Consider the following 27,343-nt stretch of genomic DNA (forward strand, 5'->3'; position numbering starts at 1 on the left):
AACAGTTCTTGTTGCCAAAAGCTGGAAAGGTGTTCCCATGACAGATGATGAGCTCTTCTGATCAGGACAAGGATGTGGAAGAGAGAGATGGGCACCTGCCACAGAAGTGATGGAAAACACTTCCGTGTGGGACAGGTGGCTAGTCCAGATGAACCTTGTGTGTCCTGTCTCATTCTTAAGACACAGTTCCATTCCACAAACACTTGAAGCCTTTCTCTATTTTTTCATACTTTGAGAGACACGAAATAGGAGCTTCAAACTACTAGGATTCCAAAATTCTAGTCAGTGCAGTGGCAAACCCTGCGCCCAGGACAGAGTCACCAATTTCAAATGCGGCCAATCCAGATCAGGGAGAATTGGACCATAAAGCAGTAGCAACCCTCTCCAGGAAGAAGGGAGAATATCAGCGCATGAAAGAATATTCATCTTGTCCTCACAATACCCCTGACGATGGCCTAGAGGCTTTGACAGGTGCTGTTTTATTTGCCCTCACATCAGCTCTCTGGCAGTATCTTGTCCAAGGTCACAGAAAACAGAAGTGTCTGATAGAACAGATACACATGAATAACATTTGACAAGATAATGATACTTTGTGTTGCCTGGCACTGTCCTCCTTAAAGCCCGCCATACAGATCTGTCCCTGACTCCTTGGCAACCACCACTCTGTTCTGATAACTGGGCCTGGAGTTGCAGAGGGCCTTTGTTTCACTAATTCTCTGGCTTAACCTTTTCTTTTTTTGTAAGAGGGGCGGTAAGAAAGAGAGGCCAACCCCACTTGGCAGGCATAGCCAAATTCTAAGCAACCAGCTTTTGTTTGTTTTAATTCTGTGCACACCAGAAAAATAGCTTTGATAAATGGGTCAAGTATAGATACCTCTATCCCTTGGGCAAGCCAAGGGATGTGTTGGACCTGCAGAAGGAGGGCCTCTCTTCAGGGTGCCTGACAAACATGGTGCCATAACAAAACCCCCCAGCATGGAAAGATAAATAGGATAGAGGGAAAAAACAGAAGATTCTAATCACACAATTTATTTTGTGGGGTACCAGAATCATCCCAATTTTTAAATATTTAAAAATGTTTGGTGAATGTACATAATGCCTCTGAATGGTACACTTAAATACGGTTAAAACGGCAAATCTTATGTCTGTTTTATCACAATTTTAAAATATCCCCAGTGGGCGTGGTGGCTCCTGCCTGTAATCCCAGAACTTTGGGAGGCCGTGCCATGAGGATCGCTTGAGCCCAGGAGTTCAAGATTGGCCTGGGCAGCAGAGACCCTATCTCTACAAAAATATATATTTTTTTAATTAGGCAGGCTTGGTGGCATGCACCTGTGGTCCCAGCTACTACTACATGAGGCTGAGGTGAGAGCATTGCATGAGCCCAGGAGGTCGAGGCTACAGTGAGCCGTGATCGTCCCACTGCACTCCAGCCTGGGAGACAGAGGGAGACTCTGTCTCAAACAAACAAAACACAACAAAACCAAAACAAAACAAAAAAACTAAAAAAACAAAAACTCAGAAATAGGCAGCAGCAGCTAAAGATAAGCAGAACAACCATGTTCATGTTCATATTCATGTAAGAATGTATTTTGTTAAATGACTCCCTGAATTCAAAATACAGTGCATCCATGGCAAAAACAACAACAACAACAACAACAACAAAGTTTGGAAAATAACCTGTTTACTCACTGGAAATTTGAGGTTCAGATATTGCATGTCGGGTAGTTGTAATCATCTTTCTTGTAATCATCTAGTTGTAATCATCTAGTTGAAGAAGGAAAGAGTCTATCTAATTTTAAATATTTAGTTATTAATTATTTTGTGATGTCATTATGCTAATTGTGACAGCTGCTTTTGGCCTCACAGGGCTGGAAAACCTCTTCCTAGTTCACCTGAAACTGACTAAATGTGGGTAACAAAAGGCAGACCAAAAGCAAGCATTTAGAGTAGCCAGGAGCCTCAAGCTATCTTTTGAACAGTGTAACTATACATTCTTTGGGTGCCTGGAGTTACTATTTTCCCTGATAAATGCAAAGCAGAGCAAAGACTTTAGTTCTTGTTTTAAACCTTCAACCCCAACCTCGACAGTACTTTTTTTGGGGGCTTGATAATAAAATAATGAAACTGCAGTGAGTGAGGTTTCCTCCAAGCCAAGACAGCTGACAGAATGCTTGTTCCCGCAGCACTTGAAGTAAAATGATACGAGCTCTTCTCAGACAATGAAGCCCTTGTGTGAAACAGCTGTCTCAGGGAGATGGCTCAGTGCTATTTGACAGTGGCTTGTATGTTACATAGATACGTCTGGTATTATCTAACTGGGGATGAAACGACCAGATGGAGCTGAATGCCTCCAACTAGGAATGCAGTCTACCACTGTGGGGAAAGAACATAGGCTCAGGTTTCAATGGCCCTAAGATGAAATACTGGTGATTGTACTTCTAAATCTGTCTTTGCCTTCTGAATTGTAGACAACGAATACGTGGAATTTTCAGGCTTTATCTGAAACAAACTGATAAACCTAGAGCATGTGCCGGAGGCAGATTAATTCTTCCACTTTAATTTTGCCTGGTAATAGCATCCAAACTAGTGAAACTTGGCCTTCAGTCCCCCAGAAGGCTTGGGACCCTTGGCAGCGAATGCGGAGCTGGTAATGACACCTGAAATGGGGTTTGCCTGGTTTCAGGTTTGGTTACGGAAGCTGTGCACAGTCATTTTGACGGTCTATCGGTGCCATCACCCAGGGTTTATCCGCCTGGGATTGCCTCTGCTGTATCTCTGCGGCCTGTGAAACAGTGGGTGGCAGACAAAGCTGTATCTGTGAGTTCTGCAATTCATCTGCCTCCAGCTCGTGTGTGTTTCTAAGTGGGGAGCAATGGCTGCATTCTAGCCTAGCTCCTTTCTGTTTTATTCTCATCTTACTCTTGCAATGAACCCTCAAAAGGTCCCTCCCACTCCACCACACACACAGACACACATACTTGCATGTCTCTTTTTGTAAGCTCCAGACAACCTGAAATTAGTGACCACAGAGGAAGTGGCAGTAATGAAAAGGAAATCGGCTGTAATGTGCCATATGTTTAACCTCGAGAATGCTCCATTCATGCCGCTTTGCACAGCACTGGTGCCAGAAGGCCATTAGACACCATCCTTTTGTGGATGTGCTTCTTGAGGGTGGTGTCTCCCAGCTTAGGAGGGCACAAAAGCATGAAGAGGTGAAGTGATGTGGTTAACTGGGGGCAGAACTGGGCCTGGAAACAAATCTGTTCCTAGGCCAGTGGTGTTTCTGTCATTCTAGAGACGGCAGAGAGGGACTGGCTCATGGAGCAAGACCTCCTATCATTTTCTCCAATAACTGTTTCTGTGAAATATAAATGCAATGGACTGGTGGGGCGCAGTGGCTCATGCCTATAATCCCAGCACTTTGGGAGGCCGAGGCAGGCAGAGCATGAGGTCAGGAGTTGGAGACTAGCCTGGCCAACATGGTTGAAACTCCGTCTCTACTAAAAATACAAAAATTAGCTGGGCTTGGTGGCGCATGCATGTAATCCCAGCTACTCGGGAGGCTGAGGAAGGAGAAATGCTTGAACCCAGGAGGTGGAGGTTGCAGTGAGCCGAGATCATGCCACCGCACTCCAGCCTGGGTGACAGAGCAAAACTCCACGTCGAAAATAAATTTAAAAAAAAAATGCAATAAATGCAATGGACTTCAAATAAAATATACAGTTTTTTTCATTTAGATTACCTAGGGAAACATAAACTAATTTCATTTCATCCAGCTTTCAAAGGCTCAAAACTGTCTCTATCTATATGATGTATATGATGTTGCCATTTCGTGGCTGATATAAGTCAAGATATTGATCCAAAGAATGACCATCTTCTACGAGTAAGGCTCCTGGAGGGGTTGGAACTGGGGAAAAAAAATTAAAATTAGCTGAGTTTTTGAAAAACTTGCTCTTTAAAAACAAAATAATGTTGTTTTTTTTCCCCCAGAACACTATGGAAACTCTGGTGTTAGTCTATGGGAAAACTTCTACTAGAGAATCCATTCTTTATTCATTAGCCACCAAGTTTCAGCTAAAAACAAAACAAAACAAAAAAAGCACTGTTGTGCAATGCAGATCAGCAACTGCCAGTCAGGAATGAAACAGATCCACGTTTTCTATGGAGACGTTTTGTTGACAGCAGCTCCGGATCACAAGTGTGTCTGAGAAGCAGCTGCTGGGCAGTAGGTTGGGGAAATTTTTGCCACAAGGACACACTCGTAAATGAGAATGTCTCCACATGGATAATCCCAATGCCATGAAATCACACAGACTCAGACTGACAAATCCACTTGACTTTCATTTATTTATTTATTGAGACAGGGTCTCACAGTGTTACCCAGGCTGGTCTTGAACTCCTAGGTTCAAGCGATCTGCCTGCCTCAGCCACTCAAAGTGCTGGGATTATAGGCAAGAGCCACTGTGCCTACCTGACTTAATTTTTTTGAAATAAATTTTGTGTATATTTGAGGTTTATATGCTATAGGATACAGATAGATAGTAAGTTGGTGACTATTATGAAGCAAATTAACATATCTGTCATCTCACATAGTTACTTTTTTTGTGAAAGAGCAGCTAAAGTCTACTTATTCCACAAGATACCCTAATACAAGATAATTTTATTAGCTATAGTCCTCATTCTGTGCATTAGATCTCTAGACTTGTCCCTCCCATGTATCTCTTACTTTGTAATGTTTGACCCACATCTCCCCATTTCCTCCCCCATAACCACTGTATCATTCTCTGTCTCTGTATATTTGATCTTATTTTTTCAATTCTGATATAAATGATATAATGCAGTATTGTTCTTTCTGTGTCTGGCTTATTTTACTTAGCATAATGTCCTCTAGTCCATTTATGTTGTGGCAAATGGCAGGAGCTCCTTCTTTTTTAGGGCTGAATAATATTCACTATATATATGTGGTATATATATACCACAGTTTCTTTCTTTCTTTTTTTTTAAATTGAGACAAGGTCTCACTTTCTCACTGAGGCTGGAGTGCAGTGGTGTGATGATAGCTTACTGCAGCCTTAACTGCCCAGGCTCAATCAATTCTCCCACCTCAGTCTCCTGAGTAGCTGGGACCACAGATGTGTGCCATCAGACCCAACTAATTTTTAAACAATTATTATTTGTGGATACAAGATCTCACTATGTTGCCTGGGCTGGTCTTGAACTCCTGGGCTCAAACATTCTTCCTGCCTTGGCCTCCAAAAATGCTGGGATTACAGAGAAGAGCAAATGCACCTGGCCTCTTGTTATGTCTCCTTTAGAGAAATGTCTGTTCAGATCTTTTGCCCATTTTTGTTTCTTCTGGTTTTGTTTGTTTTTTTTGTTTGTTTTGCCTTGTTCAAACCCTGTGTCAAGGACCTTTGCTCTCCTTTTTCTTTTTCTTTTTTTTTTTTTTTGAGACAGAGTCTCATTCTGTCGCCCAGGCTGGAGTGCAGTGGCGCCATCTCAGCTCACTGCAAGCTCCGCCTTCTGAGTTCACACCATTCTCCTGCCTCAGCCTCCCGATGTAGCTGGGACTACAGGCGCACACCACCATGCCAGGCTAATTTTTTGTATTTTTAGTAGAGACAGGGTTTCACCATGTTAGCCAGGATGGTCTTGATCTCCTGACCTCGTGATTTGCCCTCCTCGGCCTCCCAAAGTGCTGGGATTACAGGGATGAGCCACCGCGCCTGGCCAGACCTTTGCCCATTTTTAAATTGAGTTTTTTGGGGTTATTTGCTTTCCTGCTGTTGAGTTGTAAGAGTTCTTCATTAATTTTGGATTTATAGTCTACAAACCTTATTGGTTATGTGGTTTGCAAATATTTTTTCCCGGGTTGTAGGATGCCTTTTTATTTTTATTTTTTTAATTTTTTTTTTCTTTGAGATGGAGCCTTGCTCTGTTGCCCAGGCTGGAGTGCAGTAGTGTGATCTTGGCTCACTACTCCGCCTCCCAGGTTCAAGTGATTCTCCTGCCTCAGCCTCCTGAGTAGCTGGGATTACAGGCACGCACCACCATGCCCGGCTAAATTTTTTTGTACTTTTTAGTAGAGACGGAGTTTCACCATGTTGGCCGGGCTGGTCTCTAACTGCTGACCTCAGGTGATCCACCTACCTCAGCCTCCCAAAGTGCTGGGATTACAAGGCGTGAGCCACTGTGCCTGGCCTTTTTATTTTGCTGAGTGTTTCCTTTGATAACAGAAGCTTTTTCATTTTATACAGTCTCATTTGTTTATTTTTGCTTTTGTAGCCTGATCTTTTGTTGTGATATCCAAAACATTATTGCCAAGGCTAATGTTGAGGAACCTTTTCCTTCCGTCTTCTTCTGGGAGTTGTGTGGTTTCTGGTCCTACACTTAGGCTATCCTTTTCCCATTGTATCCTCTTGGTGCCCTTGTCAAAAATTAGTTGACTGCAGCTGGGTGCAGTGGCTCACACCTGTAATCCCAGCTCTTTGGAAGGCCGAGGCGGGCAGATCATCTGAGGTCAGGGGTTTGAGACCAACCTGGCCAACGTGGTGAAACCCCGTCTCTACTAACAATACAAAAAATAGCCAGGAGTGGTGGCGGGCCCCTGTAGTCCCAGCTACTTCGGAAGCTGAGGTGGGAGAATTGCTTGAACCTGGAAGGCGGAGGTTGCAGTTAGCTGAGATCGTGCCACTCCACTCCAGCCTGGGCGACAGAGTGAGGTCTCCAAAAAAAAAAACAAAATTAGTTGACTGCACGTGTCTTTAAAGTAAGCGGATAGAGCCACTTTTTAAATTTCCTTTCTCTTTCTTCACCCCTGAAGTCTACAACATTGGGGAAAAAAGCCAGGTGGGAGGCCGAATGCAGCGGCTCACACCTGTAATCCCAGCAATTTGAGAGGCTGAGGTGGGCGGATCACTTGAGGTCAGGACTTTGAGACCAGCCTGGCCAAGATGGTGAAACCCCGTCTCTACTAAAAATACAAAAATTAGCTGGGCGTGGTGGCACGTGCCTGTAATCCCAGCTACTCGGGAGGCTGAGGCAGGAGAACCACTTGAACCCGGGAGGCGGAGGTTGCAGTGAGCCGAGATCGCACCATTGCACTCCAGCCTGGGCAACAAGCATGAAACTCTGTCTAAAAAAAAAAAAGAAGGAAAGAAAAAGGCAAGTGGGTAAAAAAAAAAAAAGGCAAAACTTGAATATGAGGAAATATAATTCATCATCCACAAACACAACTCAGCTTATCCTAGATGGTGTGACTTTTCTAGGCTAGTCACTACAACTATTGCATGACAAACAGCAATGCAAGAGGAATAATACCCCAGCTAAGAGTATATCAGCTAATTAGTCAACACTATAATTTAAAAAGTGGTGCTAGACATGATAAAACCTTAAAGAATTAGAATGCTCAAGGATCAGAATATCACAGGTAGTTTGTTTTTCTGGTTGATATAGAATCTCAACTCAGTTAATTTCAAAACGTATTCCTTCAGTGGAGATAATAGGAGTTAGTTACATGGGCACAGTCTAGGCCATCAGAGAGCTCACATTCTGGTTGGAAATCAGACATATTAACAGAACATGTTGAAAAGAATGAGGAAAAGGCAGAGACAGCTATGCTGGGGAATTTTAGGAGCAGTGAGGAGGGAGAGGTGAAAGGAGGTAAGGCTTTCTGGCAAGGTGCACCCAAGCTGAATGATAAGGATGAGGACTTTGCTAGATACAGGGAGAGGGGCTTGCCTAGGGCACCAAGGGGAGGAGACAGTCTCAGCTTAGTGCTTGGTGTGAAGAAGACACTCAGGAAAGACCTTGGGGGATTTCGGAAGCCATGGGCACTTGGAGCACTGAAGGAGTCAGCAGAGAGAAACTGGACAGCTTGGCCTGCACCTGCCCTGCTGAAGGGGGCTTGGGGCTTATCACATGGAGCCAGGGAACCAAGGAAAAGTTGTCAGCATAAGAATTACATGAGATAAGAAAACCCTGTAATTCCCTTAATGAAACCAAATCTCCAAGATTGGCAAGGGATGGAGAACATTTACACTATGGATGGATTGATCAAGCCTTGTACCCCTAATTGTAATCAACAAGGGAATCCTGAGGGGAACACAGATTTGGGGAGACAGGAGGTGTTGAGCTAGTGGTTACACATGCTCCTCTAAAGCGTCTGGGGTCAGTACACAGTGGAGTCACAAATTCGAGAAAGTGGAATGAGGGAAGTGAGTGGAGAAGTGAGCTCGGGATTACATTTTGTGTTCAACATTTACAAGGTGGAGTGAGAGAAATTCTACTAAGCACAGGGAAGGCAGAATCGGGGAAGGGCAGAGTCAGCCAGAGAGCATTGTTGGGAGACCCAGGGGATCTGAGTTTCCTTTGTGCCAGAGGCAGAGTCCAGAAGGTGTAGAGGGTGGAGACAGCTGGGCTGCAGGGAGTGGAGACAATGGAGAGCAGAAGAAATACGAGAGCAAAGGCATGCTGCCCTTTGGAGAATGGGGGTTTAAAGGGAATGTAATAATTTGCTAGGGCTGCCATAATAAAGGACCCATGGAGCAGGTCACTTAAACAGGAGAAATTAATTTTCTCACAGTTTTGGAGGCTGGAAGTTCGAGATCAAGGGGCTGGTTTCCCCTCAGGTCGCTCTCCTTGGCTTGCAGACCACCACCCTTTCCCTGATTCTCCCCTCTGTGTGTGTGTCTGTGTTCTCATCTCCAGTTCTGATAAGGACATCAGTCATAGTGGATTAGGGCTCATGAGAATGACCTCATTGTAATTTAATCACCTCTTTAAGAATCTTATCTCCAGAGTCACATTCTGAGATACTGAAGGTTAGGAATTCTACATGTAAATTTTAGGAAAATGCAATTCAACCAATAACAGGGGGAGAAGAGGAATTTTATGTTAGCTGGAGGGGACCATGAGGTTGGGAGGAGTTGCCCCACTTAGAATGGGAAAGACTTGAGGATGCTGCCAGACATCTCAGGTAAGGCACTGGCAGAAGGAGTTCAGAGAGAGGGAGTGGCTAACACAGCAAGGCCTCAGGGTAGCAGGGAGAGAATCAGACCAAGGACACAAGTAGATGGGAATAGTGGGTGTAGAGAAGACACTAGGGTGGGGGCAGAAAGGTTTAGGGGATTGGTGGGGGAGGAGTATTAAGAGACATAGAACATTGAGAGTATTTGTCTTTGTTTGTGTTGCTCCAACAAAATACCAAAGACTGGGTAATTTTTTTTTTTTCACTTTAATTTCTGGGATACATGTGCTGAATGTGCGGTTTGTTACATAGGTAGACATGTGCCAGGGTGGTTTGCCACACCTATCAACCTGTCATCTAGGTTTTAAGCCCCACATGCATTAGGTATTTGTCCTAATGCTCAAGACTGGGTAATTTTTAAACAATACAAATTTACTTCTCGTTACTCTAGTTGCGGAGAAATCCAAGATCAAGGTGCCAGCAGGTTGTGTGTCTGGTGAGGGCTGCTCTCTGCTTCCAAGATGAGGCCTGTTGCTGCATCCTCCAGAGGGGACAAACCCTGTGTCCTTGCATGGCAGTAGGGTCAGAAGGGCAAGAGGCGGTCCCTTCAACCTTGAGTCCTTTAATAAAGGCACTAACCTCATTCATGACAGCCGAGCTCTCATGACTTAATCACCTCCCAATGCCCCACCGCTTATTGTTATTGCCTTGGGGATTCAGTTTCAACATAAATTTTGGAGGAGACACTATTATCCAAATCACAGCAGTGTTCATGCCTGATTCCCTCCATTTTCATCTCATAGGAGGCAAGGTTGTTGAAGATGAGGGAATAGGGGTTGAGTTGAGAATGGATAAGATTCAGGAAATTAGAGTTAGAGAGGGAGGTAACCAAACACATTGCAAAGGACTAACAGGCAGCAGTGAAGGATCAGCCAAGTTTGGGGACCATTGGTTTATGGCATCATCAAATCACATGGCTAAGCACAATCTGGAAAATAGGATGGGACTATAGCTGTACAGGTAGTGGAGTTTATCTGCCATCATCTCTGTACCTGAAGGTGGACCTTGTTTTGCCATAGAAGCTGCCATTCTTGAGGAGGGCTCTGACCCTTCATTTTGCAGTGAGTCTGTTTTCCGAGCAAGGCTCTGATTGAATGTCCAGTGTGCTTTAAGGTCCTGTCTCCTCTGTGTGTCTGTCACCCAGCAGCCAGTTGGCCACTGTTCTAGCTCTGATGGCTGGGGGAAACTGTGCTAGATTATACAGAGAGGCACTAAAATCTGAGCCCCTGAAAAATTGTTATGGATTTCTTATACACATAAAAAAAGAAATTATTCACCAATCAGTGACACTTGTGAAAATCTGCCTGAATAAAAGTCAGCAAAAAAGAAGGACATCAAATTAGTCCACACTACTAGGGAGAGAGGTTGGAGTGTGAAGATTTGCAGGAGAAATCATGTCCTTTTTTGGATACTGCTACCTTTTAGGTAAATGCCCAAGAACTAAAGAATGTAGATCAGTTATAGGAGTTACAATTCCTACTGCATTCTCACGTTTGCCTATATTGTTCCATTAAGTAATCAGCAATGCTATGAAGATGATATTATGGCCATTAAAGGAAAAAGAGTCTGAGTCTGATCAACTTTCCCAAGATCAACAGCTGGTAATTGGTGAGCTGATTGTTCCTTACCCCACACCTACACTTTTTCCCACACACAGGTGTACCTCATTTTATTGGCATTGCTTTATTGCACTTTGAAGATACTGCTTTTTTTTTTTTTTTTTTTTAAGCAAATTGAAGGTTTGTGGCAACCCTGAGTTGACCGAGTCTATCAGCACCATCTTTTCAAAAGCATATGCTCATTTTCTGTTTTTGTGTCAGACTTTGGTAATTCTCACAATATTTCAAGTGTTTTCATTATTATTCTATCTGCTATGGTGATTTGTGATCAGTGATCCTTGATGTTACTATTGTAATTGTTTTGGAGCTCCATGAACCGTGCCCATGTAAGACAGTGAACTTAATCAATAAATGGTGTTTATGTTCTGACTGCTCCACTGACCCGCCATTCCCCTGTCTCTCTCCCTCTCCTCAGGCCTTCTTATGCCTTGAGTTACAATAATATTTAAATTAGGCCAATTAATAACCCAATAATGGCCTCTATGTGTTCAAATGAAGAGTTACAATGTCACTTTTAATCAAAAGCAATAAATGATTAAGCTTAGTTAGGAAGGCATGTCAAAAGTCAAAATAAGCCAGAAGCTAGGCTGTTTGTGCCAGATAGCCAAGTCGTGAATGCAAAGGAAAACTTCTTGAAGGAAATTAAAAGTGCTACCCAAGTGAACATACAAATGATAAGGAAGCGAAACAGCCTTTTTGTTGATGTGGATGAAGTTTGAGTGGTCTGGAGAGAACAAACCAAGCACAACATTCCCTTAAGCCAAAGCTTAATCAGAGCGACACTGTAACTCTCTTCAATTCTTTTTTTTTTTTTTGAGACAGAGTTTCTCTCTTGTTGCCCAGGCTGGAGTGCAATGGCACAATCTCGGCTCACTGCAACCTCCGCCTCCTGGATTCAAGTGATTCTCCTGCCTCAGCCTCCTGAGTAGCTGGGATTACAGGCATGCGCCACCATGCCTGACTAATTTTGTATTTTTAGTAGAGACGTGGTTTCACCATGTTGGTCAGGCTTGTCTCGACCTCCTGACCTCAGGTAACCCGCCTGCCTCAGTCTCCCAAAGTGCTGGGATTACAGGCATGAGCCATCACACCCGGCCAACTCTCTTCAATTCTATGAAAGCTGAGAGATGTGAGGAAGCTGAAGAAGAAAAGTTTGAAGCTAACAATCGTTGGTTCATGAAGTTTAAAGAAAGAAACTGTCTCTGTAATATAAACATGCAAGGTGAATTCCTAGTGATGATGGAGAAGCTGCAGTAAGTTATCCAGAAGATCTAGCTAAGATCATTGACGAAGATGATTACACTAAACAACAGATTTTCAATGTAGACAAAACAGCCTTCTATTGGAAGGAGATGCCATGTAGGCCTTTCATAGCTTCAAAGGACAGGCTCTCTCTCTTGTTAGGGGCTCAGGCACCTGGTGACTTGAAGTCGAAGCCAATGCTCATTTGCCATTCTGAAAAACCTACGGCCCTTAAAAATTATGCTAAATTTGTGTGCTCTTATAAAGTGTGCTCTATAAGTAGAACAACAGAGCCTAGATGAGAGTATCTCTATTTACAGCATGGTTTACTGAACACTTTAAGCCCACTGTTGAGACCTATGGCTCAGAAAAAAGATTTCTTCCAAAATATTGCTGCTCATTGATAATGAACCTAGTCAACCAAGAGCTCTGATAGAGATGTACATGGCGATGAATGTTGTTTTCATGCCTGCAAACATGACATCTGATTTGGTTTGGCTGTGTCCCCACCCAAATCTCATCTTGAATTGTAGCTTCCATAATTCCCACATGTTGTGGGAGGGACCTGGTGGGAGATGATTAAATCATGGGGGTAGTTCCCCCATACTGTTCTCATGGTAGTGAATAAGTCTCATGAGATCTGATGATTTTATAAGGCATTTCCCCTTTCGCTTGTCTATCATTATTCTCTATTGTCTACCACCATGTAAGACGTGCCTTTCACCTTCCACCATGACTGAAGCCTCCCCAGCCAAGTGGAACTGTGAGTCCGTTAAGCATCTCTCTTTTGTAAATTACCTAGTCTCAGGTATGTCTTTATCAGTGGCATGAAAACAGAGGAATACAACATCCATTCCGCAGCCTATGGATCAAAGAGTCCTTTGGACTTGCAAGTCTTCTTAGTTAAAAATACATTCCATAAGGCTATATCTGCCATAGATAGTGAGTCCTCTGATGGACCTGGGCAAAGTCCATTGAAAACCTTCTGGAGGATTATTTGTAATCCAAAGGATAAATGCTTGAGGGGATTGCTTGAAGGGATGGATACCCCATTCTCCATGATGTGCTTACTTCACAGTGCATGCCTGTATCAAAACATTTCATGTACCCCATAAATATATACACCATGCACCCACAAAAATTTGAAAAAATAATTTAAAAATTAAAAAAAAAAAAGAAAACCTTCTGGAAAGGAATCACCATTCTAGATGCCATTAAGAACATTTATGATTCACGGGAAAAGGTCAAAATATCAACATTAGCTGGAGTTTAGAGGTTGATTCCAACCTTCATGGATGACTGAGGGGTTCAAGACTTCAGTGGAGGAAGAAACTGCAGATGTGGTAAAAAGTGCAAGAGAACTAGAATGAGAAGTGAAGCCTGTAAATGTGACTGAATTGCTATAATTTCATGATCAAACTTGAACAGAGGAGAATTTATTTCTTATGGATGAGGCAAGAAAGTAGTTTCTTAAGATGGAATCTACTCTTGGTGAAGATGCTGTGAACACTGTTGAAATGACCACAAAGGATTCAGGATATTACATCAACTTAGTTGATAAAATAGTGGTAAGCTTCCAGAGGATTTTGAGTCCTTTTTTTTTTTTTTTTTTTTTGAGACAGGGTCTCCTCTGTTGCCCAGATTGGAGTGCGGTGGCACAATCACGGCTCACTGCAGACTCAACCTCCCAGGCTCAGGTGATCCTCCCAACTCAGCCTCCTGAGTAGCTGGGACTTCCGGGATGTGCCACCATGCCGACTAATTTTTTGTATTTTTAGTAGAGATGGGGTTTTGCCATGTTGCCTAGGCTGGTCTTGAACTCCTGGGCTCAAGCAATCCTCCTATCTTGACCTCCCAAAGTGCTGGGATTACAGGCGTGAGCCACCACGCCCAGCCTTGACTCCAATTTTTTTTTTTTTTTTTTTTTTTGAGATAGAGTCTCACTCTGTTGCCCAGGCTGGAGTGCAGTGGCACGATCTTGGCTCACTGCAAGCTCCACCTCCTGGGTTCAAGCCATTCTCCTGCCTCAGCCTCCTGAGTAGCTGGGTCTACAGTGCCCGCCACCACGCCTGGCTAATTTCTTCTATTTTTTAGCAGAGATGGGGTTTCACCATGTTAGCCAGGATGGGCTCGATCTCCTGACCTCGTGATCCACCTGCCTTGGCCTCCCAAAGTGCTGGGATTACAGGCGTGAGCCACCGTACCCGGCCCCTTGACTCCAATTTTGAAAAAAGTTTTACCGTTGGTAAAATGCTGTCAAACAAATATTGCATGCAACAGAGAAAACTTTCATGAAAGGAAAAGTCAATTGATGTGGCAAACTTCATTGTTGTCTTATTTTTAAAATTGTCACAGCCAGCCAGGGCAGTGACTCATGCCTGTAATGTCAGCAGTTTGGGAGTCCAAGATGAGTGGATCGCTTGAGGCCAGAAGCTTGCGACCAGCCAGGGCAACATAGCGAGATCCTCTCTCTACAAAAAATAAAAAGGGAAAAAAAAATTTATTTTAAAAAGAGACATTGCCACAGCCACCCCTACCTTTAACAACTACCACCTTGATCACAGCAGCCATCCACATCGAGGCAAGACCCTCCCTCCGCAAGAAGATTATGACTTGCTGATGGCTCAGATTACCATTAGCATTTTTTAGCAATAAAGTATTAGGTACTTTTTTGTGACATTATGCTATGGCATACTTAACAGACTACAGTATAGTGTAAACATAACTTTTATATGCACTGGGAAACAAAAAATTCATGTGACTCACTTTATTGTGATATTCATTCATTGTAGTGGTCTGGAACCAAACCCACAATATGTCTGAGGCATGCCTATATTGCCCAGAGAGAAAGTTAGACTAAAATGAAACATACTAGGTGAATTACAGTGTAGGTGGCAGAAAAATGTGACGAGTTCTATGTAGCATATCTACCGTAGTAACCTTCACCACGGGGAGCCAGTCAGAGGTAATCCATTGCAGGGGTGTCTGTCGTATCCAGGCTTCAGGGAACCTACTTTGAGGATATAAGAAATATGTCTATTCTTCTCTGTTTCTGAGGCCTTAAAGTAAGGTCTGATGATCGCGGAGTTAGGTGTAGCATCATGTAAGAATTAGAAGCAGTCAGAGAGGCCGGGCACAGTGGCTCATGCCTGTAATCCCAGCTACTCGGGAGGCTGAGGCAGGAGAATCACTTGAACCCGGGAGTTGGAGGTTGCAGTGAGCCGAGATCGTGCCACTGCACCCCAGCCTGGGTGACAGAGTGAGACGCTTGTCTCAAAAGAAAAAAAAAAAAGAAGCAGTCAGAGAAATGAACACATCTGCCTTTTCAGTTCTAGAGACCTAACTCCTCTTGAAATAGGAAAGGATGCATATGCTAATTATGCTTAAGGATTTGTAATCCTGATTTTAACCCAGCAAAAAGATCACCAGCACACTGAAACTCCTTGCAGCTTTGCCGTAGACCCACTGGGAGGGTTAAAAGAAAGTGTTTTTTCTCTTCATCCTTGTGCCTCTTATACTGCCTGCTTTTCTCAAAATAACAACCTATCCCACAGAGGTCAGTGGGAAAGAGGAGGTATGCCCTCTTCTAAATGGCTGGGTCTTTGAATGTAGTCAGGAGATTTCAAATCACAGTTTGCATAAAAGACTCCCCTTTCCCACAGCCAAAATAGTTGTTCTCTGCTTCTCATTATGACATATAATCTTTAAAAGAAAAAAAGAACTTGAAACACTCACCATCTCTTTCAAGGTGTTCCTGGTTCCTCTTTTCTGTTCAGGATTGAAATTGCCTTGCCTGCCAGTCACTTCAGGTAGATGGATGGATGTGCTTTGCTCTTGCTTCCTAATGTGGGACAGTGATCAGGCTTGGCGAATTTCTTCCAACTCTCCCACTGACTTATTATGCCACTCACCCCTATCCATTGGCACTGGCTGGGAAATGTTGATAAAGAAATTACATGCAGCCTGGCATAGAGGTGCATGCCTGCAGTCCCAGCTGCTCAGAAGGCTATGGCAAGGAGTTCAGGGCTATAGGACCCCATGTTCATGCCTATGAATAGCCACTGTCCTCCAGCCTGGACAACACAGTGAGACCCCATTCATAAATAAATAAACACATAAATAAACAGAAATCACATTCAGTGGATAAATGGAATGTGGTATAAACATACAATGAAATATTATTCAGCTTTGAAAAAGAAGGAAATTCTGCCATATGCAACAACATGGATGAGCCTGGAGGACTATATGCTAAGTGGAATAAGCCAGTCACTGGAGAACAAATGCTGCATGATTCTGCTTATATGACGTATCTTAAATAGTCGAAACTCAGGAAACGGAGAGTGGAATGGTGGGTGCCATGGTGTAGGGGGAGAGGGAAAGGGGAATTGCTGTTCAGTGGATCTAAAGTTATGCAAGGTGAATAAGTTCTCGAGATCTGCTGTACAACACTGCGCCACCATTAATAAAACTATATTGTGCACTTAAATATTTGTTAAGAGGGTAGATTTCATGTTAAGTGTTCTTACCACAGTAAAGAAAAACAAGAAGGAAATCACACTCTGATAGCTTCCACTTAAGTAGATTCAGACACAATTTTCTGTCAGTGTTAGAGAAAAGAGAGCCCAAATAGACTGGGGTCAGAAGACGGGGATTGGCCACAGCAGGTGTCCGTGGGGAAGAAACTTTGTAGTTTGAGCACAAGTTTTCTCAAATGAAGTTATCTGCTCTGCCTCACAGAGTCCTGTGAGGATCTAATTAGATGCCTGTTTGTGAGTTTTGAAATACTAAGTGATGATAATTTAAGTAAACACATATTCACAAAGGCCTCCCAAAAGTTCCTCCTGACTTTATGTGATTCACTAACCCAGGCCTGTCCTCTCTATCGTGGGTCTTCTTAAATATCTATTGTGGAGTGAGAGGTTAGAAGAATTGTAAGTGGGGGAGTTTATAAAGAGTGCTTACTTCTTAAATAGGAGGAATTCCGTTCAACTGTGTTTTCTGTTTTGTTTTGTACTTCCACTGAGGGACATATTAAAAGAGTAGCTGGGGAAGGAAAGGAAAGGTGCCTATATGGTGTCTGGGGAGGCTAGATTTACTTATGTAAAAAGAACTGCCCAGCAATACAAGGCTTATTATCTGATTAAGTATTACACAAATAGATGGTATGAGTCATGGTTAAACGGCTTGACTGGGTGACACAGCAGAGAAAATTATTCTGTAAGATGCATTTGAATGTGCCCTAAGGGAGATGGGTGGCAAAAACTGTTAACCACATCTGGGTTGAACAATCTGTTAAAAAAAAAAAGCATGACCAGAATGTGAAAGAGATCAATTCAACACCCATAGAGCTTTAAAACCCCCATTCTAATTTTCAGAGAAAATCTGCTGATGTTGGCTATGGGTGCTACTGTGCTGGTGAGACTGCCCCAATCTAACACTCAAAAAGACCCTTAGCGATCACCTTTCCAGGACCAGAAAAGAGACCTTATGAATTCAGTGATGGGACTGAAATAGTCATTCTCTACTGCAATGGTTTCCTCTGGGGATGAAAAGGAATGGGATAGGAGTGGAGAACATATATTTTATTTGTAGGGCTTCATTTCATAGGAGTGAGAGAAAAGGGAAAAAGAAAACAAATTCAGCAGGATGCGGTGGCTCATACCTGTAATCCCAGCACTTTGGGAGACTGAGGCAAGAGGATTGCTTCAGCCCAGGAGTTCAAGACCGGCCTGGGCCACATAGTGAGACCCAAGGTTGGTTTAACTCACAGATGCAAAACCCATGGAAACAGAGGGCCAACTGTTTTTTTTTTTCCACCCTGAAGGTTGGTATTGAACATTTTAGAGTAGTTTCAAAACAACATCGAGATGCTTCTTTCTTCTTCATTTCATTTCTTTACCAACTTTCAGTCTTTTTATTTCCACTTTTTACTTCTACTGGTGTTTACCATTTATTGTTTATTAATTTCAACTTCCTCAAGGCATGTGCAACAAATGTGAAATTTACTTTTGGAAGAAAGAACTTACCTCACACACACAGTGAGTGTCTAATGGAAAAAAAACAAAACAAAACAAAACAAAAAAACCCTCCATTACAGCTTCTTTCTTAAAATTAAAGTGAGTTTTTAGTTCTCTGGAAAAGAAAGTGTGGAGGACAAGGAAATATGAGTTGTCATCTGCTTCTCCCAAGCCTCCCTGTTTCATGATCTCATTCTAGGCCCAAGCAGTCATCTCCCCACCCTGGGCCTAGGAAAGGTCGTCTCCTGGACACAGGAATTGCAAGTGTCCTGGAGCCAGTAGGGAATTTCCATGCAAGGAACATGAGGGCAAAAGCCCGGGAAACAGAAGGGCCACAACTCCACCCTTTGCCAGGGCTCTTGCCAGGCCATGCTGAATGAAGAAAGATGTCCCTTGTTTTACTTTTGAGAAGACATCTGAGTTAGCCCCAACTTGCGTGGTTGCCTGTTGCCCGAATAATGGCTTAGAACAGTGCTGTCTCCTCTTTTGAGAATCACTGTCTTACTCAGTTACTTTTATTATGGCAGTCTATTATATAGCTCAGGCATCAGACACAATTGAGAACCATCAGCTCAAAGTTTTTAGGTAAGTCAGAATAGCTGGAATTTCTGCGATAGCTCCCGGGAGCTGTGGAACCCAGCCATCAAAGTGGAGACCTAGGTACCCTGGTCATAACCTCCCAGGATTCATTCTGAGGTTTGCCGGTCTCACAGTCCTACCCTTCAGCAAGATAATTCAGAGAGGTTTCCATAAACCTCAGAGCTTACCTACAGCCACATGCTCACTTAGAAAGTGCCTGCTCCATATACCTTCTCCGAGCTGGAACAGGTCACCCAGAGAACATACCTGTCCCAGGAGACCAAGATGTCCAGTCACCTTAGATCATCCAGACTTTGTTTTTTCCTTTTCTCTCCTAGCCAGGGCAAGTGTGGCTCTCACAGTGGGCACACCCATAGAAGAGGCAGAGGTTTCTGATCCTAGATAATAACAAATAATTATCAAGTGCTTACTGTAAATCCAACACAATCCTAAGCAATTCAAATACACTAATGCTTTTAACCTTCCCAACCACCCTTCAGACAGGTACCATTAGCCCCATTTTACATATGGGAAAGTAGAGATAGTGACTTGTCCAGGCAGTAGCTGGTGAGGACTCTGGCCCACTCAGGCCCTGTGTCTCCATAAGCTGTCCTTTCTGGGGATGTTAAGAAAAAGAGAGGAGGTCTTGCACAATTGTTTATTAGTTAAAGAGGAAAAGGATAACCATCCCAAGAGATTTTAAAAGCAGAGCAGAAAAATTGTTAAAAACTTAGGCCTAAGAAATTGCTGCTGGACAGCTGTCAAGGGAGACCCCCTCGAGATCACCGAGGGAGGGGGCAAATATCTGCCTGTGAGCTGTTTGGTGTGGCTGGTGACATATTAGAGGAAATATAAATGCACTGAGTGACTTGTGGGAACGCTGAAATAGTTGAGTAACGCCTAGGTAGACTGTGCATCAGAAACCATTATCTAGCCTAGCAGTTAAAACACATAAAGGAGCAAATTGCTAGAAAACCCTGGGCCAGAATGGAGTTTCTTATTCTTCAGTTTCCATCGCTCAAAATTTGTGGGGAATGAGGTTGAGAAAGGCTTATTCCACTCGGGTACCTGGCTCTGTAAATTCAGAACAACGGGATTGCTTAAATCCTGTACTATATCTCCCCGTGAAGATTTCCAGAGAGGCAAGTGCTCTTGTGAGAAGTTCTCCTGCTCTAGTTTTTGATTCCTTCCTTCCCAACCATGACAGCATGTTAAGAACACCCTGGTGGGTAGCGGGGCAGCTGCACCCAGGCCCGAAGAGTGCAGGCGAGCCCCAGGGACACTGCAGAGCGGGGCATCGCTCAGCGGAGAGCAGCTCCGCTCGGTCTGAGCACGCCTGCCGGCAGCTGAAAGGTGCCTTAGACTGCTGGGGAGACAAGAAGTAGCCTGCTTGCAGAGACGGAGATTTTCAGCACAGTGCCTAGGGAATTCACCCTATATTAACAAGAAGATTGGGCTGCAGAGTGTAAAAGCTGGGACGGCCCTGGCGTTTTCTAGGCAACAGGCTGAACATGTTCACTCCTTAGAAAATATTTTAATCAGCCACAGCTCTTTCCTGACAGTACCAGTGGCTGAGCTCCGGAAAAATAAGAAAGGATATGGATGGGATATGGTGAGTGCCAAGAGATTCCCCCTCTAGTTTAGTATCGCTTTCCTTGTGTTTGGGCTTGTATTAGAAAAACAAGCCAGCCGACCATGACGGCTGACTCCATCAATCCAGAACTATACTGGTAAACGCTTGAAATTCATCCTTGCGGTAAAGGAAGTTTAAAAAAAAAAAGTAACAACTGTTTGCCTCTTCTCTTGGTAACATCCAGTTCTTGGTAACATCAGTGCTGGAAAACTCCATTGCTCCCAAGAAATATGCAGGAGGAGCATTTGTTTTTCCAAGTTGATTTTATTACTTTAACCCAGGAGCCTCTGTGACATACACCAACGGTAACAACAGTGATTGGGCTGTCTGGGTGGGCATGAGTGTTCAGTGTGTGTGTGTGCCATTTTCCCTAATTATTACAGCATAACTTCCTCTTTGCTTTACCAGACTAAATCTCAACAATGAAGCATGATGTGTAAAGTTCTTGTATGTTTGCTCTTTTCAGTTCTAGGAAAAATCCGAACCGCAGTGGGCAGTGCCCAACTTCTCATGGCCCAGAAATTCTACCAGTTCAGAGAACTGTGTGAAGAAAACCTGGTAGGTAACACTCTCCTTCTACAATTTCCCTGCTACTGCCATGAGAAGAACATGTCACCAAGACTGGCCCAACTAAAGTAAAACTGATTTTGAACCAAGTCAAGGTCCATTAGAGTCTCTCACTTGGAACAGAGAATTTTCTGATGAATCTTATTTCCTGATTGTCTTAAAATTAAAATATTTATTTTTCACTTAAATAATCTTAGAAGAAAAAATTCAATCAAGTTAAAATTATTTCCTGCTTTTTTTGTAACTGAAAATTTTCCATTTTCCTGGCTTTCACATGGATTCTCTGATTTTATTGTTCTTATCAAAATATGAAGCAGCTTGATATTTCAAAAATAATATTGCCCCAAAAAAATCATTTTGGATAGTGATTTTCTTTCTAAAATAGCAGTCAATGACTATTTCCTAATCTGAGTTCTCTGTTTTAATTCAAGAGCCAGAAGTCAAGGGCATCACAAAGTGTAGATTTGATTTCCTTGAGACAAAGGAAGAATTCATCCTTCTTGGACATGCAAAAACAAAGCAAAACAGGCTGGGCGCAATGGTTCATGCCTGTAATCCCAGCACTCTGGGAGGCCAAGGCAGGCGGATCACCTGAGGTCAGGAGTTCGAGACCAGCCTGGCCAAGATGGTGAAACCCCGTCTCTACTAAAGATACAAAAATTAGCTGGGCATGGTGTCGGGTGCCTGTAATCCCAGCTACTCGGGAGGCTGAGGCAGGAGAATCACTTGAACCCAGGAGGCGGAGGTTGCAGCGAGCTGAGGTTCATTGCACTTTAGTTTGGGCGACAGAGTGAGACTTCGTCTCAAAAAACAAACAAACAAAAGAAACACTTCAAGAATAGCTTTTATTGCTCAATTGTTGGTCAAGCTGGATCTAAAACAAAGAAAATGAAAAGCAATTTGTTTACCTTTTGGCAAGTGAAGACAATTATTAGCAATCTAAATTACTTAAAATATGATCTTAGAGGTTTTTTGTTTTTCTTTTATCCCAAGCAATTGACAGGCATGATTTTTGAGGTTTTTTTTTTTTTTTTTTGAGATAGAGTCTCACTCTGTTGTCCAGGCTGGAGTGCAATGGCGCGATCTCAGCTCAGCTCACTGCAACCTCTGCCTCCCAGGTTCAAGCGATTCTCCTGCCTCAGCCCCCGAGTAGCTGGGACTACAGGTGCATGCCACCATGCCCAGCTAATTTTTTGTTTTGTTTTGTTTTGTTTTAGTAGAGACGGGGTTTCATCGTGTTAGCCAGGATAGTCTCAAACTCCTGACCTTGTGATCCTCCCATCTCAGCCCTCCAAAGTGCTGGTATTACAGGCACACCATCGCACTCGGCCAGTTTTGGAGTTTTAACCACTTCTTGTTAACAAGGAGAAATATAGACTGAAAGAAATTTATGTAGACAGGGATCAACCAAGAGAAAATATAAAGTATGGAAAAGGTGATAGTCTCCATCCCTCTTTTCTCTTTATAATCTCTCTTTAGGGCTATTCCCACACCCTCCCACCTGCTGCACAATACACACACATTTATAATTCGTTTTCCCCTCTCTCAGAAAAAATAAACTCACCCTTCTTCCAATTTTTCAGAAATTTATTCTGGTGTATGAGATCATTTATATTAGTAAATGTATTAATAAGTGAATTCAAACCAACAAGTATTCTTTCAAGCTTCAGCTGTGGGCCAGGTACAGAACTCCTGCTAATTTGCAAACTTGCTAATGTGTCACAGATCTCAATTAACATGATTCTCTGTGCTTTAAATATAAGAAAGCTTATGTAAAGCCGTATTGCTCAAACATGTACATGAGGAATAGGTACATAAGGCAGTCAATGTGCACACAATAAAGGGAAAACACAATACACCTTGTTAAAAGAAATATATGATGAGCAAGTACATTATGAAGAAGAGTATAAACATTGTACAAATTTTAAAGATGAAATTGCAGACAAAAGTTTTGAAAAATTTGCAGATTTCTTTTTTTTTTTTTTTGACATGGGAGTTTCACTTTTTTTTTTTTTTTTTTTTTTTGGAGACGGAGTTTCACTCTTATTGCCCAGGCTGGAGTGCAATGGCGCGATGTCGGCTCACTGCAATCTCCACCTCCCGGGTTCAAGAGATTCTCCTGCCTCACCCTCCTGAGTAGCTGAGATTACAAGCATGAGCCACCACACCCGGCCAATTTTGTATTTTTGGTAGAGACAGGGTTTCTCCATGTTGGTCAGGCTGGTCTCGGACTCCTGACCTCAGGTGATCTGCCCGCCTCGGCCACCGAAAGTGTTGGGATTACAGGCGTGAGCCACCGTGCCCAGCCGAGTTTCACTCTTGTTGTCCAGGCTGGAGTGCAATAGCATGATCTTGGCTCACTGCAACCTCCACCTCCCAGTTCAAGCTATTCTCCTGCCTCAGCCTCCTGAGTAGCTGGGTTTACAGGCACCCACCACCACACCCAGCTAATTTTTTGTATTTTTAGTAGAGACAGGGTTTCACCCTGTTGGCTAGGCTGGTCTTGAACTCCTGACCTCAGGTGATCCACCCTCCTCGGCCTCCCAAAGTGTTGGGATTACTGGTGTGAGCCCCTGCACCTGGCCCAAAAATGTGCAGATTTCTAGAAAATGTTAACCTCATTAAAGCCAGCTTTTGATGTTTCCTAGTTCTTGATGGGCTCACATTCCTTGGCCACTAGAAGGGCATAGGTGGTAAAATATGCTTCTCATATTTTAGGTAGACTGAAGCACAACGGGGCAAGAGAGTCACAATGCTGGTCAAACTAGGCCCCTCCAGAAAAAAGTCAAGAGCCTAACATGTGCCTGATACCACACTGAGAGCGTTTAGATTTCTGGTCTGGTTACATGCTCAAAAAGAACACATGGAGTTGATAGTGACTTTTTTTTCTTTTTTTTTTTTTTTGAGAAGGAGTCTCACTCTGTTGCCCAGGCTGGGAGTGCAGTGGTGCGATCTCAGCTCATTGCAACCTCCGCCTCCCGGGTTCAAGCCATTCTCCTGCCTCAGCCTCCCGAGTAGCTGGGACTATAGGCGCCCACCACGACACCCAGATAATTTTTTATCTTTTTAGTAGAGATGGGTTTTCATTATGTTGGCCAGGCTGGTCTCGATCTCCTGACCTTGTGATCCTCCCGCCTCAGCCTCCCAAAGTGCTGGGATTATAGGCATGAGCCACCTCGCCCAGCCCGATAGTGACATTTTAATGACAGTTTATAGATGAGGAAAATGGGCACAGAAAAGCTAAGAAACTTGTCCACAGCCCCATGGTAAAAGCCAGAGCCAAGATTCAAATCCCAGTCTATTTGGCCTCAATCCTTATAAATCCCACCCGGGATTTGAGTTCACTCCTCCTGCTCATGGAGCGGACGCAGCACCATGCTCCTTTGCCCCAGGAGGCACAGTGGCCTGGTGGCGGCACTGCTTAGGTCCACAGCTGCATGAAAGTGGCACCATGATTCGTCAGAACCAGACCCAGCCTCCTTTCTTGAGTTCCTATTCTGAGGAGAAAAATCATAGCTCTATTTTGAAAACACTTACTCATTATCCCAAATAGACTCTCAGGCTTAGAATGAGTAGACAAAAGGTGGCCTCTTCCAACATAACTAAACCAAGGACCCCAGCCTCCCTTGGCTCTCCCCACTCTCCCCTCCAGCACCCACCTCTGGTCTCCAAGGCAGCCTGCCTTGGGTTAAGGAGTGAGCTGCCACTGTTGTGCATGGTATGTCACATGACTCACTGATTTGGAGAATGGCTGAGCCTAAACGCTTTCTCTCTGTTTCTCTATCTTCTTAATGATGTGGGAGAAAAGAGATTCTTTATGAGAAGGGAACGAGTTGCCCATTATACAGAGTTAAATACATTTAAGAAAACACTGGCAGGGCAGAGTGGCTTGTACCTGTAATCCCAGCACTTGGGAGGTCGAGGCAGGAGGATCTTGTGGCCAGGAATTCAAGACCAGCCTGAGCAACAATGTGAGACCCCATCTCTACAAAAAAAACACAAAAATTAGCCAGGCATGGTGGCGCACACCTGTAATCCCAGTTACACAGGAGGCTGAGGCAGGAGAGTCGCTTGAACCTAGGAGGCAGAGGTTGCAGTGAGCTGAGATTGTGCCATTGCACTCCAGCATGGGCGACAAGAGCGACGCTCTGTCTCAAAAATAAATAAATAAATAGATATATTTATAAATGTATAGTTCCCAAAGTGCCTAATAATTCTAAAGTTCATTAAAAAAAAAGTTTTAAAGGTTGTAAGTGTTTGATTCAGTATTAAAATCTATTCTAACGATGTCTGAATTAATGAAAGGGTTTCTCTGTAATATTCTGATTCAGTAAACTAAAAAAAACTTCATAAACTTTAAAATTTATTTCTTCTAATGAACTTTAGAACTTTTTGGCACTTTGGGAACTATAAATTTATAAATATATCTATTTATTTGTTTATTTGTTTATTTATTTATTTATTTATTTTTGAGACAGAGTGTCACTCTTGTCACCCAGGCTGGAGTGCAGTGGCACAACCTTGGCTCACTGCAACCTCCGCCTCCCAGGTTCAAGCGATTCTCTTGCCTCAGCCTCCTGAGCAGCTGGGATTACAGGCGTGCACCATCGTGCCTGGATTATTTTTGTATTTTTAGTAGAGATGGGGTTTTGCCATGTTGGCCAGGCTGGTCTCGAACTCCTGACCTCAGGTGATCCACCCACTTCGGACTCCCAAAGTGCTGGGATTACAGGCTTAAGCCACCACGCCCAGACTTCATTTATTTTTATTTTGAGGTAGGCCAATAATACTGGTGTACCCAAGGACTTAAAACGTCTTTCCAACCCATTATTTTGATGGTCTTCAACCTTGTACTTTCCAAAATTCTGATATCATTTTTATTAGGGGTTAGTTTTAAAAGCATACACTGGCCTCATGTTATCATAGGACATGGAGTTTCACAGTTTGTCCAGTTGCCTGAAATACCAAGAGGTCACCAAAACAGATACCAGCTGGGATCTCTTGACATATGGAGGCTGCCACCCATCTAACCATGAATGCCTTTAGCTACTGCTGCAGGTAGTGATTAACAAAGAGTATGACATTTTCAGTCTCCTAGCTGTGTTTTTTCTGTCTTAGGGCATATAAATTCAGGTTTATATGTTCTGTTATTAGGCGTATGTGGATGGGGCAAAGAAAGTCAATCCTGAAACACTGAAGAATGTTTACTATCACTTAGCAAATGGATCATTACAGACATATAGATATCTGTATGTAGAGATAATGTGTTCTCACATTTGCTATATTATTTTATTGTCAATTTAAAATGAATGAATTTTCAAATGATTTTGTCAAAGCAGTCATATGATAAAATTACTTCCCGTATTAGTAAACATCTTAATTATTAAACACATAGTGCTTTGAACATCCAATATTTTATTATTAATCATTTGTGTTTTACTTAACATGAATATTTAAACTAATCTTATTTTAGATTCCTTATCTGTTCTCTGAATAAATTGTATGGCATGTAGTCGAATGCAAACTCTAATAATAATACACTGTATTTTTTTTTCAGAAATGGCATTTTCATTTAAATATGGTGTTTTAAAATGTGTCCTGTAGTAGATCACACATTCTGGAATTTTTCATATGTTTAGACCCTTCCCCCCATACCATCTTGAATTGATAGATGTGGTATCACAACAGAAGAGTTTTACAACCTTGACATTTGAGAATCACTGACTCAAACGGATGAGTGCATAAAATTAACATTTGTAACCTCACTTTTACCTCGTGTCTGAAAACCAAAAGGAACTCGTCCTCCTTATGTTGTTTGAAATATTTGAAAATGCCTTTTTGGCCCTGTGTTTGTCAAGAATTGCCTCTAAAGCATGAATGTTTTTCTTTCTCTTGTGCAGAATCCTAATGCTCATCCAAGACCCACCTCCCAGGATTTGGCGGGGTTTTGGGATATGCTGCAGTTGTCCATAGAAAATATTAGTATGAAATTTGATGAACTTCATCAGTTAAAGGCCAATAATTGGAAACAGATGGATCCTCTTGACAAGAAGGTAGAACAATGTAGATTTTGTATGGTTCATTTAAAAACCTGCACAAACACTGGACAGTCTAAATAGGCTTCTGCATTCAGTCCTGCTGTTTACAATGTGAAATGGAGCTGATATCATATTAATTTCATTGTAATGACAATGTTTACATAGTAATCATTTGGGATATTATCTGTAATATGTTTCAGGCATATTTTTAAAGAAAAACCTGTCTTTGTGAATTGGAAAATGGGAATGTGGCTTTTTTTGTTAATTAAACTTTAAGTTAAACCATTTTAGTCACTGGAAGGAACTGCCTCCATTTTGCTTTTTAAACTAAAATAAATGACATCTTCAGTGCATGAATCCATAGAACAAGAGTTCAACTTCCTTATACCCCTAGGATGTGTTTTCAAGAAAAATAGGATGCCCTGAAAAATAACTGACTTTGATAATCATTTCATAAATATAGTAATAAAGAAATTACGTTGTTCAAGTCTAAAAATATATACCATAAAGTTTCACAGTAATTACATAAATGTTGGGTTTTTTTTTTTTTTAAAGAGTTTTGCTTTTGGTTGATTTGCCTTGGGGAATATTGCTCACTGGGGTCCTCATGCAACAGT

General features: G+C 42.7%; 1 protein-coding gene across 10 annotated transcripts in view; it reads left to right on the forward strand.

Moving 5' to 3' along the window:
• Nucleotides 1-27,343, forward strand: part of DLGAP1 (DLG associated protein 1) — a 972,556-nt gene that overhangs the window by 938,734 nt on the left and 6,479 nt on the right. For 8 of the 10 annotated variants that reach the window (XM_054537679.2, XM_054537682.2, XM_054537681.2 and 5 more), the window contains 2 exons: nt 20,588-20,679; nt 26,589-26,741. In XM_054537679.2, coding sequence (XP_054393654.1) covers nt 20,588-20,679; nt 26,589-26,741 — 245 coding nt within the window. Of the gene's footprint in view, nt 1-20,587; nt 20,680-26,588; nt 27,257-27,343 lie in introns of those variants that run through there. The other 2 variants (XM_054537690.2, XM_054537689.2) reach the window with 1 other exon arrangement.

Source organism: Pongo abelii, chromosome 17 (genome assembly GCF_028885655.2).
Source record: "Pongo abelii isolate AG06213 chromosome 17, NHGRI_mPonAbe1-v2.0_pri, whole genome shotgun sequence".
Taxonomy (NCBI): domain Eukaryota; kingdom Metazoa; phylum Chordata; class Mammalia; order Primates; family Hominidae; genus Pongo; species Pongo abelii.